The 15,137-nt window shown below is 34.0% G+C and overlaps 1 protein-coding gene across 1 annotated transcript in view; it reads right to left on the bottom strand.

Moving 5' to 3' along the window:
• Positions 1-2,150: 2,150 nt before the first annotated feature.
• The window catches only part of LOC131948872 (frizzled-2), a 13,258-nt gene continuing 271 nt past the window's right edge, over positions 2,151-15,137 (bottom strand). The window contains exons 1-2 of the mRNA XM_059310571.1: positions 14,564-15,137; positions 2,151-5,247 (exon numbers count right to left, since the gene is read on the bottom strand). The exon at positions 14,564-15,137 is cut by the window's right edge and continues 271 nt beyond it. Coding sequence (XP_059166554.1) covers positions 4,082-5,247; positions 14,564-15,119 — 1,722 coding nt within the window. The 5' untranslated portion in view covers positions 15,120-15,137 and the 3' untranslated portion in view covers positions 2,151-4,081. The remainder of the gene's footprint in view (positions 5,248-14,563) is intronic.

Genomic DNA, 15,137 nt, shown 5'->3' with positions numbered 1-15,137 from the left:
CATGTTAACTCAATGAAACTTGGATCCCTTGTCTAGAGTAGAAATAAAATAACTGGCCTAATACTAACACAACCATTCCAAAAATAAATTAAGTCACAAGTGATTTAAAGCTTTGTTCTTAGCTTCATCCAGTTTTATAAAAAAAAAATTGCTAGAAATTCTTTTAGTTGCTCATAGTTTTGAACAATCATGGTTAATTTCTTTAATACAAATGTTTCATACAGAACAAATATTCCTATTTATGAATCATCCAGCATAAACTAAACATTCGATAACTAACTTTTCAATCAATCAAGTACATTTTGAAAAAGTATTAACAAAAAGCATTCTTTCGAATCCATCAATTCTGGTATAAAATATTGAAAAATCGGATTGGGAGGAAAAAAAAAAAAAATGAAATTTCCCTAATGGAACTTTTTTTTACTAGAGAAATCAATAAGTGAGTCATACCCTGAAGGTGTGAACTGCCCTGTATTGAAGTACTATGGTACTGTATTCTTTATCTGCTTAAAAATTTGGGGTAATTTTTTGTTTTTCAATTTTGCATATTTGTACACAATTTTAGGATGAGCCAAAATAAGCATATGTATGATTAAGTAAAGAAATGTGCATTGAAAATTTTTCTTGGATTCTTAAAATTAATTGACAGTTTTAGACCCTAATTGTATAAAGTATAATATAGTAAGAAAACTGTTCCTATACAATCAAACATTTTAACCAATACAAAAAAAGTATTCCTAGTTTTACAGCAGCAGTCATCTAGCATGAGACTTTCATATCCAGGTCCCTGTAGGGTATGATTCATGCCATGTTCATGGACCAACAACACACTGGCTATTCAAATCAAACCTCACCTCGACAGATCAATAACTGAGCCAGAAATCACCAATGTGGCAGCTTATCAGATAGTTATGCAGAGAATTCAGTCCTATCTAGGGCCGTTTAATCAATTTTAGTGGGTGGATTTAGTAACTAGAAATACCAAAGCAAGCCTTAGTTTTATTAAAAACGCCATTTCACAAAATCAAATAGATACACAAAATACCATATAAATTATAATGGGTAGTTTCATTAACTGCAATGCCTAAAATTACTGTTTTGGTGTTTAAAGCTAACACATTTTTTTAAAAAATTCAATCATCTCGTCATTTTCACAAAACCTTGCACGCAATTTAATAAACAAATGTCCTAATTTAATGTACAAATATACAAAACACATTAGTAATATTGCAACATAGTAAAGATTAATCAGCATTAAGCCTCATCCAGCATAGCATTCTTACAATATTCTAAACCACTGGCTTCCAGACTACACACAAGCAGCATTAAAATTTTTAGCAAGTCTATCAAATATACATTATATATAGTTTTGTTTTCACATGTTTAATAAATAAAAGCAATTTGTTCATTTACTGTCTACTCAGCTTCACTTTCTAAGAAAGCTGAAACGTGTACAAAAATATACATTGTCATTCTGTACATATATAATTATTATGTTGTTTCTGTTAATATATTTTGTCACCTGTCGTAAGTGTGTCAACACAGTTAACTAAAAAAAATATAAGTTTTAAATGCACAATGTTACAAAAATATAAAGCTGTAACCTGTTAATATAAAAATAAACGTGAAATTCACAACACTAACAGAGGAGAGGAGTCATGCGAAAAGTAGAAAGAAATTAAGAAGCAGAACATGGACCAGCTGCAGATTCTACTTGGAGTAGCTTCCTTCACAGGCTAAAGAAAAAATAGTTTTGGGCCAAAACTTATTTACTGAATAAGAAAATATAAATGCAGAACTCACACTGTAAAGCTTAAATATTTGCCAAAATTTAAATTTTAATTACTAAGATCAATAAAGCCAACATTGTTTGTCAAAGCTATCTAAAAATACATATAGTAGTTTAAAAAATATTAATATTAAATTGTGTCTGTTTAGGTTGCTAGACAGAAAATAATTTAAAAAATAAAAAATCTAAATTTAAAATAAAAAGTTTTTTATTATAAAAAATATATATATATATTTTGAATCTACTTAGTGATGATGTAATATTAAACTTTATTCTAACAAGGTTAAGTCAATCAGAAAGTATTTAAATAATCTTAACTTAAAATGTTAACTGTTACCAGTCAAAATATATTTTAAAAAAAAACCCAACTATAAACGATGTTACATGTAATTCCTTTGTAAATGTTCTAAACAAACTAAAAATATTTACTTACTATGGTTACTGTTGTCATGAACCATTAATTTAATTGAAATGTAAATCATTTTCATCACTTTAAAAACTGAATGCAAAGAACAGATTTTTTTTAATCAACCCAGACATGTTGAATAATATTAACAAGGTTCAGGAAAGTTCAGAATTAGGTTTATGAAAGTAGTATTTAAAACCACACCCACTCATTTGAAATTCCAAAGCAAGTTCTTTTTTAAGAAAAAAAACTGTGCTAATTTGGAATGTTAATGTACCCATTTAAATTATTTTAATTTATGTGAAAACTACCAATACTATATTTTTTAGTCAGCTTTGTGTTAAATTTATCTAAATAGCTTAATTTAGCTGGAAGGAAAATAGAAGGACAAACTGTTTTAATTGAATAGGCTACTCTTAATCGATAAAGCATTGCTATATTCCACTAAACAATTGTTATCTAACCATTTGCCTCAAATGCAAGTTTGACATACGAAATAACAAACAAATGGTCAAGGTATAAAACTGTTTAATAGAATTGAGGTAGCACTTTTTCTTTCATAATCACCTTTCATTCATTCCACTAACTTTTTAAAAACTACAGTGGTAACAGCACATATGACTTTTTTTTAATAACTTTTATACAGTGCCTCTCGCTTCTTATTTTTAGAAACACTTTAAAAAATGCCATTATTTATTTTTTTGCTTAGTCTCAACTACCTATTACAATTAAATCACAGTAGTGGTAAATAAACAAAACAGGAAGTTAGCTACAATTGAATGTTACTGGAGAGAGAGAAAGAGAGTGAAACATTAAGTAACCATGCCTGATGTCTGTGTTCATAGATAAATGTGTAGCAAAATGTCATGAGCTGTATACTGAAGGAAAAAAAACTTAGTTAAAAAAAATATAAAACGTGTTTTGATCAAACAACAATCTAGAACATGATTGTCTTTTTACAATTTATTTAAAAAAATTAATTAAAATTATAAATCTGAGTACTTCGACTTGCAAGTCTTCGAAATGGAGATCAGATAGAGTAGAATTACAACAAAAAGTAAATAATGGTTACTGTTATGATTTCTGCACGAATAAGGAAACAAAAAAAAACAGTAAAAAACTCACCATGCAAGTCAAAATTTTGGATATGTTAATTTTAAAACTGCAAGAAGAATTTATGTTTACACATACACTATTTGTAAATCATCTCCAAAAAAGAACAACAAAGTAATGGTGCATCATATACTTGACTGTTCCGAAATGGCAGCTACCGCTCTTTCCTTATAATTAAACAAGCAGCCATTTACAAGCCAAAACTACTGTAAGTTTTATAAAGAAGTTCACACAACACATTCTTAGACGCCAGTAATTGAAAAAGATGCAAAGATAAAAAAAAAAAGCAGTGCCTTTAGGCTTAAACCATAATTAATGGATGGAAAACATCCACATATTGATCCAACCAAAGAACTGAGAATTTAGTTCACACTGTCACAGTTAAGTAACTTTAAAATCCAATCCTTTGATGATGAATCAGAACAATAACCGTGACAGAACATGTTGAGCTCTGACAGCATAATCCAGTAAATAATCCAATCTTATCTAGCACATAATCCAGCTACAAGGTAGTACTATGTACAGATCAACAGAAATACGAAAAAAAAAATTTGTCATTACAAAAAAATATTGAACCGTCAAAACTTCTTCCAAGTAATATTCTGCTGACTTAACCCTTGCAAGTTTGTTTAAATGTGTATATATCCACTTGCCTTCTTACAAAAAGACGAATATCCTGTAATCCAGACAGACATACTTACCCACACACAAACATTTTCACTTACGCTTCATGCACGCCCACTGGACTCTTGTGACCATACACGAGTTTACGATTACACCACAGATTCATTGTTCCTGCGTACAAATATACGACTTGAGAAAGTCCTCCAGGACAGGAAAGTTTTCCCAGTCCAGATCCAGACACCAGAGGTGATACCCACAATCACAGTCATCAGGTATTTGATCATAAACACATTAAAATCTGGCCAGGGTTTTGAACTGATGCCAGCTGGACAATTAATGTGAAAGTCGGTGCATCTTGTAGCATGCCATGTGACCATCCACTTATCCCTGAAGGCCTGTTCGTAAAAGTAGCAGGCGATGACAATTGTAGCAGGGACAGTGTAGAGGACTGAGAAGATTCCAATACGGACCATGAGCTTCTCGAGCTTGTCTGTTTTAGTGCCATCACTCTTCATGATCGTGCGGATGCGGAAAAGTGAGACGAACCCAGCGAGGAGGAAAGAGGTACCAATGATGAGATACACAACGAGGGGAGCCAGAACGAAACCCCGGAGCGCGTCGACGTCGAAGATACCGGTGTAGCAGACACCGCTCAAAATATCACCATCAACCTGGCCCATGGCCAGGATGGCGATTGTTTTGATGGCAGGGACTGCCCAAGCGGCTAGATGAAAATACTGAGAATTGGCTTCGATGGCCTCGTGGCCCCATTTCATCCCTGCGGCAAGGAACCAGGTCAAGGTCAGGATAACCCACCAGATGGAGCTTGCCATGCTGAAGAAGTAAAGCATCATAAACAGGATGGTGCAGCCTTCTTTCTTAGTGCCCTGTGTGACAACCTGCAGCATTCTGTTTGGCTCCGTGTTGCTGTTTGGTGGTTCGAAAGGGTCATTGCAAGATATTTTCTCCCTCAGGGCAAAACCCACAACATACGCCATAGCCACCATGAAGTAACATCCAGACAGAAATATGATTGGCCGCTCCGGGTACCGAAATCTCTGCATGTCAATCAGGAACGTGAGAACTGTGAAAAGAGTCGAGGCCAAGCAGACGCAAGACCAGATTCCAATCCACCATCTTGCGAACTCCCGCTGGTTGTTATCGAAGAACATATCGTAACACGGTGCTCCACAGTTCTTCTCCAGTTCATCTCCAACTTTGAGGTGGTAATCAAAGCCATTCGGAACTTGAAGCACTGAGGGACAACGGAAGCCTAAGTTACGTGTGGCTTCCTCCTTCGGTGTAGTGGATTGTCCTATGAGTAAAAAAAATTTGTTGAATTTAAAAAAACTATTTACTCTATAGTTACTATAAAACAAAAATCAAGTATACATATATTAATATATAAGCAGATGTAGACTTATAGAAGCAAAAATTGTAATAGTGGGTCAATTTATTTTTCTGTCATTGAGAACTAGTAAGGTTTGGGGATAGTTTTTCACTGAGTTATGAAGTACATATTCTAAAAGTATCAATTACAAATACTGTTGTGAATTATTTGGCTAATAGTTGAAATATAATCCCAGAATATCCTGAAAAAAATAATTCCTGAACTGAAGTAATTTGCTGAATATGAGTAAAGGTTAAAAAAGAAATATCACATTTTAGATAAACCAAGAAAAATAAGTCACACTTTTAGAGAAATTCCATAAACAGCTACTGGAGTTGTGCCTGATCTAGCCAATTAATTACAAAGAATAATCTTATCAGGTTGTGTTTGACTAAGTTGTGTGCCTGACGTTTGATTCATGTGATATATAAATGTATCAAGTTTGGCTGGAGTATCAAAATAAATGTGACAGTATTTTAAAACTTTGCTACTTCAAAAAAAAAAAATTGTTTGAAAAGATAACATTAGTTACAGTGGTTGAAGACTACTAACATGAGACGTACATTTTTTGTGTGATCATTACTAAGATTGTTAGTTATCTAAAATTGGTTGTGCATTTTGTTCCACCAGATATAGTGAGTCAGCATGATATCTTAGCACTAGCAAGTGTCACATTTGTGTAGGGACAGTTGGGTTTGACAGATGGACTTGGAAGTGAATTCACACCATTCTAGTGTTATTTGCCATCCCCTAATCATTATTACGTCACCCCCCCCCCCTTAAAAGCACATAGAAGTAATTCCACGATGACCATATTAAAAAAAAGTTTATACGTTTCTTTTTTACAAAATGGATAAAAAGTCAGATTTTATAACCTCGTCACCCACTCCTTTATGTGGATGGGGTAAATTATAGAAAAATTCCTTTTAGTTCAAATAGTTCAAAATATGAATTCTTTAAAAAGTTTCAATCAAAAGTATAAAACCTTTTTATTTTTTATAACAGAAAGAAGAAAATTTTAAGATTCTGATTTCATCAAAAACTAAACCAAAATGTGATAACTGTTTTCTTGTACACTGAACATTCAATTGTAACCTAACATAACTTAAAAACTACAACCAATATAAAACCTTTATTGTAACTAGCTTTTTAATGCATCAAGAATGTAATTTAAAAAAAAAAAACATCCTTAATAAAAATAGCTTAGGTTACAAAATATATTGAAAAGATCTCTGAGTTGTTTTTTACTAAGTATCAAATATTGAAACTGGCTTTAGCAAGAGATTAGGGCTGTGTTTAATTTATTCCTCAGTGAATATTTTTATGGGTTTAAACCAGTGGTTCTCAACCTAGGTTTCACGGAACCACTAGGGCTTGGTGAGTCAGTCTCAGGGGTTCGGATGAGGACAAGAGACACACCAGACTTGTATGATTTAACCCTTTCCCCGGCAACATATTTGGTACCCTGTCCCCGGCAACTGGGTGGATCACACCCAAAGACTTTCTTATAGTAGATTCTTTTCTTTGTTCATTGTGGGGTGGGTAACAATACTGACACAGTTAAGGTATTCATGGCACAGTGGCCAAGGGGAACACAAGACATGTTGTTGTCAATGGGAGAGCTGTAATATGATACTAGTGGTTGATGGGATTCTCAAGCAAGAGTTAACCTGTGGGTGGACATATGTAGTGATTTATACTCTTTGCTGGAGCTCTGACTTGCAGTTACAGACAGAACTGTAGTTTGGAGTTACAATAGGTTAATGAAATGCAGTGGTAAGATTGCCTGTGGGAGGATATATATTGTGATTTGTACTCTTTTATGAAGCTCTGGAATGTAGATAGAGACATTCGAGCCTTTTAGAGTAACTTGACATTAACTTCATTAGGATTACGAATGAGGACAAGAAGGCAAAACAACTTTGTAATGCTGCTTGAAAGTTAATACTGGGCAATTAATTGATCAAACTGGGATTGGGGTGGGTGTTCTACAGGTTGTGACCCTGAGAGTAAGGTTTATAAATAGTCACAAACGTTATTGAGAACACAACAGAAAGAAGTCTTGACGCATTTGTCTAAACTCAAGTGCTAATGATAAAGGAATATATTTGCCAGTTTTAGTATAGCAGGTGAAAATGACCAACAAGTTTTGAGTCTGAACTATTAGTATCAAAGGTAGAAGATGAAGAATGGCAGCCATCAGTATTAGAGTTAGAAGATGAAGAATGGCAGCCATCAGTATCAAGCAGCTCTGATGACGAGGTCTACCCAATATACTGCATTTCAACTATCAATAATGTGTCAACAGTTGGCACTCATAATGAAATGAAACGGCTGGTGCAAAGTGAAGAAAAAGAAATATTTTTAGGAAAGACAAAGTAACAATACACTAGACCACTGCCTGAAGTGCTAATCCCAGGAAATTTATAAACAGCCTGACCCTAAATATTTCTTCTGTGCATGAATACAAAAAATAATACAACCAATATTTGACTGCATTAGCAGGGATGGAGAGAAAGCAAGAGAAGACACTGGCACTCTGCAGAATAACAATTTAGTTGTATGTCAATTCAGTTCTGCTTATGGAAGTTTTTGAAGGCAGAATTTTCAATGAAGAGATTCAGCAACCTTCTGGGTCATATTCACTTTCACAACAATTACACTAATAGTCCATCAGGCTCATGGTATATTTGCTTCCATTATGGTAGATATTCCATTCAAATTTAGAAATGTGTTATGTTTCTGGAGAGATCATAACTAATTAGCAACTGGTTGATTTTAGAGGTGGGAGTAGATTTATCCAATACATACCAAGCAATTCCGATAAGTATGGAATTAAAATATTTTGGACATGTGACTCATGTAACACCACTAAAAGGGTGCCCATATTTTATTAAAAAAAAACAACTAAATTTCCCTGCCAGCAAAAGGAAATGTCCAGTTATTTTAATTTTATCTAACAACTGTGCTCTCTGAGGTGCAAATTTTAAAACATGATAATGTTCTATTATTTTGTTACTAAAGTTGATTACTTCAATCCGGTTTGATAGTTTTGTTACTCAAATACCTTCAGATTGTTAATTTATAGTTAAACTTTGAAAATGTAACACAATGACTTAACCCACTATGAGTAAAAACAAATATTTAGAAGCCAGTTTATAAGTTATAAATAATTTTTCCATTCAAAATTGTGTCCGGGTGTGTAGCACCCAGTTGCCAGGGACTGTACAAAAAAATTTCAAACCCTCATAAAATTTTTTTTACGCATATTTTTAAAATTTACAACCTCCAATGTGTTCACCCTAACCACCTTATAGATGGGAATGAGGCCCAGAAAAATTTATAAAACGAGACATGAGCAAAAATATAGTGACTTCGGGTCGATTACACCCAGTCGCCGGGGAAAGGGTTAAGATCGAATCAGTGTGCATGACATGGTAATAAAGTGCGCCAGAGCAAGATAAATATCTGAAAGTTATAATATTGTGGAACCTTGAACGTCAGGTAACATACTGTTATTTCTATATTATATTGTGGCCCAGTAGGAGATTTTTCAATACCACGATGGTATGACATCGTTTTTTTTCCTACATATTTTAATTCCTTCATACTTATTATGTTGAGCAAAAATAGAAAATGTGCAAGTGAATATGTACTATTGTACATATTTAATTTTAGTGTGAAAATGCTGATCTACATGTTATGTTATTTATTCACATGAACAGCAGAATTTAATGGGAGTCAGATGCATAACTGCACAATTTACAATGTCAAGTTGAGCTATTCTACTCTAGTCTAGCACCAGCAAAGCTAAGAAAACACTTCCTAAAGCTGCGTGGAGATGGGAGAAAAAAACCCACAAAACCAAGAAAGAAGCAGCGCATTTCCTCAGAGGTGTTTGAAAGACAATAGCAGTAGTCAAACTGATTTGCAGTAAATATTCATTAATTAATGTTTTTTTATTTTGTGTGAAAATCATATTGTAATTGATTTGTGGCAATAACAATGACGGTTCATTTTGTACTTCAGTAAAATATATACACATGTTTTGAATTTTTTATTTTTATTTTATATGTCCCTTTTAGCAGAGTATAACTGTTGCGCAAATCATTATGCTGGTGGGGTTGGGTTCCTACAAAAAGTTTAAGAGCCACTGGCTTAAACTGAATGTAAAAAACTGTTCACGATAAGGGTTGCAGTTTAAGAAAATTTTACTGTAGCTAAGTCCTACAACAAAAATTCCAGAGAAAAAAAATTACTATAAGTATAAGACAACACACCAACGTACAAGTTCAAATAAAAAAAGCAATACACCAAAATATTCAATGGCCCCAGGTGCTAAAGCACAAAAGCAATAACACATAATTAAATTCTTGAATTTTTATTCTACGGCGTTCCTTTAGAGCAGCTTGCTGTAATATAAAAAAGCCAAGCGCCTGGGGGGAACGTACAGGCCCAACTGCAGCTGTATTAGAAAACAATGCACTAGACTGATCGGAAAAGACTGTGACATCCAGCTGAACAGGTAGACAAAAATATAATTCAAACAGTTGAAGTCGACAACACAGAGAGGGGGCCATGTGCAGTCTAGTGGTAAATTTATTTCACCTTTGATTAAACTACAATAAATGCATTAATTTGATAAACTCAAAAAAAAAAAAAAAAAGGTGAGTGTCCTTATTAAATACACCTGCATTAAAAAAATATCTATGCATAGATCTAATGATTTAGCTTAGGTTCAAAGAATAGTACATTTTTAACTGCATTATAGATGATAATTATTGCTGGAATGGGACTATGCAAAAGATAAATAGTGACAAATGCATGTCTTTAACTTGCCTTAAACACACAATGAATGATTTTTAGAAAGAGAAAGACAAAATAGTCACTATATATATATTGTATGCATCTAAAACTGTAAATCACCAAATAATTGATGCAAAAGCTACATGAAAATAAAGTTATCAAAAAAGTTACTTAATGTAAAAATGGATTTATCTTTTTGAATAAGCACTATAAAATGTAACCTCTGTATGCAAATTTATTGTTTTTAAAAAATATTTAGTCATACATTCTGGAACTCACATGTCTAAATATTTATGGAGAGGCCACTTTTTTCTAAAACTATTAAAAACAGACTGAGGTGTGTTAATAGACACCAATGAGAATAGTCTTGAATATTTAATATTTTGGTCATTGTTTTTAAAATAAATGTCATTATAAAAACTTCACTGTGTGGCTTTGTTAGACTTTACTAAAGATTGGATGTAGCCTATTTGATGTTTTAAGTAAATAAAGAATTTAACACTGGGAGCAGTACCTCATTACTGTATTATTAATTATTGGAAAATGATTATATTTTAAAATAATTTAACATCTAATGACCAGAGACCTCAACTGACAATAAGTTATTTTTTGTAATGCAAAAAACTGTATTTGTATAATTAAATATGGAAATTTAACTTATTAACAAATTTTATTACAAAACTTAAAATGACGCACTTCAATTGTACTTTTGGTATTGAGAATTTTTAAAACCACGTTTACACTTGCAACATGTATACTAACATTTCTAGGAGAAGAACACCTCTCAACAGGTACGCATATTCTGTGGGAAAAATGTTTCCATACAAAATTAGTTTGTAGATTTCTCTCTCATCATGTATAGTATACATGTTGTAAATGTTAAAGCAGTATAAGACTGAGGTTACTTTAAATTGTTAGGGAAAGTATTTTTAGTGTGAAAATGCTGACCGATGTGACATGCTATTTTCAATTGCCATGAGATGTTTAAAACTTAATTTTATTATTTATTCGATTTGAAAAAACTGTCAATACTTCTACGGTCTTGTAACATCACATTTTCTAGTTATAGCTCAGCTGAAAATCTACAAGAACGATTTATTTTAGATTTATTTAAGTAGAAGTATTTCTTCAAAATTATTTGCTGCAATTGCAATTCATCATTAAACTTGTTATAGTTTCTTTTTCTTCTTAGTTTTAGTGTTTGAATGGATTACATGCAACAAAATTAAAATGTATATGTGTCAACTGGTTATGCGCCATTTAAGCTGCTGACACAGATTTCAGCCTGGTTTTCTTTTTATATTTACTTATAAAGAGTAAGCCTAACATTTGCAAGATAGGGTATAAACGCACATTTTTTTTTAGGAAATAAACTAATGAAAAGAGTTACATGACATTTTTCATTTAAGAAAAGACTATTCTTGCCAAGATGGTGGCAGCTCTGCATTAACAATAAAGTAAACAGAGGTCAAAAAGTGTAAAAAAAACTGACAAAAATTACTGACATACTTTTTAAAGATCTAACGACAAGGAGCTTTAAGGTTAATGTCTTATACTATGTGAAATCACCTTACAAAATGAGAAGGTGATCAATTTTAGCAACTCTATAAAACTAAGATATAAAACTGGATACTTATGCATTTTAATAGCTTTATATAAACTAGCAGAAAACTATTTACTAGCACACTACACCATTTAGTTTGGTATTCATTTAATGTCTGCATTTTCAATGTGCCGGAATGTGTAGAAGTGTTTAATTTAAAAATATATTAGTTTAGAGGCAGCCTATGCATTACTTGAGTGATGAGTCAGCAGCATTTCTGTGCAAGAAGGTCAAACCTCAGTAGTTGCGGTCAAGGTTAAATAATTTGTTAGTTAAGGCATGTTTAATTTTGTAAATTTTCCACTTGGCCATTCAGCTTTATGGGGGGGGGGGGGGGGGGGGGGCTGATACAGGGACGACAACATCTGGCTCTGATCAGCTCGCTTCCCAGGCTTTGAGCCCAGATATCCAAGGTGCAATAACTGTCTAACCTGGACCAGACTATGGAGCTATTTATTGCTATAATTTTGAAAAGACATTCTAAGCTCTTGACCAGATTCTTAAATAATTTCTAAAAAAAAGTCCAGCTGGCTAACCAAACTAAACCGAGTGAGTTAAGCCAACTTTATAGACATATAGGCTACCTACTAAAGCTTACTTTGTTTACTTAACTAGAGTGAACAATAATATGTGATTAAAATTTCCTGTAGTAGATCTCCCTAGACTAATTGTTAAACCTAAACACAGGCAACTTACAATATTTAAAACTTTACAATATAGGCCTATAAACCAGAGATAGTCAGAATTAGTTAAAACCTACTGATACAAAACCTCTCCTATGTTGTTACTACTAACTCTTTTGTCATTTTACAGGTAATGACTTTTTAATGGAAAAAAACAACAACAACTGATAAATAAGAGCATCTGTTAGTCTTAATCCTTACGTCAACAATGGAATCTTCAACAAAATGGTGTTAAGTCATTGTTGGTAGAAAGCCTAAATTAAACTTTAATAGTAGGACCTGCTTCCCTGATGTGTTAAGAGTGGGATCTAGATCTAGAAGCAGAATACTAAACTTGAGATAACTCAGAGACATGACATATCATATGTCCCCTGGCGCCGACCTTAGGGGGGCGCCAAAATGGGTTGGAAAAATAAATTGAAAGTTTGAGGGGGGCGCAAATCAAAATTTTGAGGGGGGGGGGGGGTGCAAATTGAAATCCATATAGGCCTAGGTATTGATTTACCAATAGGGCCTATTTCAGGAAAGATCTTGATCTAGAGATAATAGACTATTCTAGACACTAGAGACAGCAGGATGTCTTTCAGTTCTGCCCCACCCCCGAAAAAATAGAATTTATTTAGAAAATATAAAATATAGATCTATGCCCTATACTTTTACCAGTGCCCCCCCCCCCCCCCTACCAGAGAAAACGTCTGAAAGAAATACAGAGTAAATTATTATAGAGACAATACTAAAACTCAGTATTAGAATCTACTGGCCTACTAGTGTACTTGACCTACCTTAAGGAGAGCTAATATTTAATATAGATACGTTTTCGCTGATTATAGATACAGGTGTCTGATAATCAAACTTCCTTAGAAAAGGGGTGTTGGGTTGTTAGAGGAGTTTACACTTTTCGGACACACACCAAAAATTACGTAGGACCGAACACTTCGTCGGTTTTTGGCTCATAGAAACTTTAATTAGCATGTCTCACGCGAAACCACGGCGCCTGCACGTAAACTGTTCATTTATGAACACTTCCGTGTCAAGTACTTCCGTTTCCTTTCTCAAGAATTATTTTTAGAAATTTTTTAACGTTGCATGGTACGCACATTTCTATTTTTACACCAGCCGGATGAAGTGACCTAGGGTTGGACTTAGGGGCAAAACTTGAACCAATCACTGCTTAGCTAAAAGGTTACACTATAAATAGCTTCTATATATGTATGGAACATCGTAAATGTCAAGGTTAATGGGTTTTTTCGTGCTTGAACAATAAAAAAGGGGTGTTCGCTAACTTATTTGGCCTTACATGGGATCGGACAGCAACACAAAAATATTATTAAATAAGAATTTAGAGCATAAAAGGGGCTGGTTATTGAAGGGAAAGGGTCAAAATAAGGTCAAGAAGGCAGTGGAATGCAAAAGAGGAGGGGGAATCATGTGACCTGGCTGGCTTAGCAGCGTACTGCGCGAGCCGCAATGGCTGAATGGGATGAACTTTGGGAGTGTGGGAAAAAGGTTTTATACTATTAAAATTACCTCACAAACAATCAATAACACAATATAAATGCATATAATATATGTTTTTATTCATTAAATTGACTTTAAATTATTCTAAATGAACAAAAAGTGCTATGTCCGATGACGGGTAAAGGTGTCCGAACACATGTAAAACTGTATTACATGTGTTCGAACACACGTTAAGACCCCCCAGTCACTATAACAAGAATAGCTTAAGTTCTATGCGTATGAATACAAAATGACACACACATTATTAAAGTAGAATGGTTGCGGATAGATATGATACTTTTTTTTTGTTTTCTATGTTAAGCGGTTACTGAATGAGACCGCATGGAATTTTTACGTTGCGTTTTTTCGCTATGTGTGTCCGAAAAGTGTAAGCTCCTCTAGTAGCATTGTAATCTCGACACATTTTATGGTTAAAAATTAGGGTTAGGTGTATGGTATGGGGACAGGGTTAGCATTGAAATTAGCCAGCCATGTGTGTGTCTATTGTATTTAGATCTAGTTAACTACCAGTAACCCAACACCCCTTTTTTAAAGAAGATTCCATTATTATGGACACTGATTTACTAGATTTAGGCCTAACCTAAATTAATAAATTATAAGTTAGATCGTTTTAATGACAAAATTTAGTTACCACCACTGCCGCTGCTTGGTCCACTAACTTGTCCATTCGGTGGGCCTTTAGACGGCTCTGTGGGCTCCGTGTTGTTTTCTCCAACACATAATCCAGAGGGTGGGAACTGGTCGCACCTCAGGGTGTCGGGCCACTCGAATCCGAACTTGTTCATCAGACTCTCACAGCCCGTTCTGGCTTCGTTGCAGAGAGTCCTACACGGTGGGATGGCCTCTTCTAAGACCGTGCATACTGGGACATACATTGTGCACAAGAAGAACTTCAACTGCTTACTGCACTGGACCTTCACCAAAGGAAAAAACTGATGGACTTCCAGCCCGGCATCGTCCTGTTTCTGATGGTTCAGAAGATTTGGCATTATCGTTTCGTTGTACTGTATGTCCTTACACAATGGAATGGTGATTTTTTCACACTTGCCATGTGTGGCTACGTACTCTGTTTCCTTAAAATACTGACTACCATCCACGTAAACGCGTACGTCCAGTAAAACAGAAATAATGAGAAGCACACTGAACACAGAAATCGAAGAGGTTCTTGCAGGCCGAGAAGCCGCCATGTTGAGTATTTTATTTTT

Source organism: Physella acuta, unplaced genomic scaffold (assembly GCF_028476545.2).
Source record: "Physella acuta isolate Inbredline_101_S28 unplaced genomic scaffold, ASM2847654v3 ptg000663l, whole genome shotgun sequence".
Taxonomy (NCBI): domain Eukaryota; kingdom Metazoa; phylum Mollusca; class Gastropoda; family Physidae; genus Physella; species Physella acuta.
This window is presented reverse-complemented; position numbering and strand designations above follow the sequence as displayed.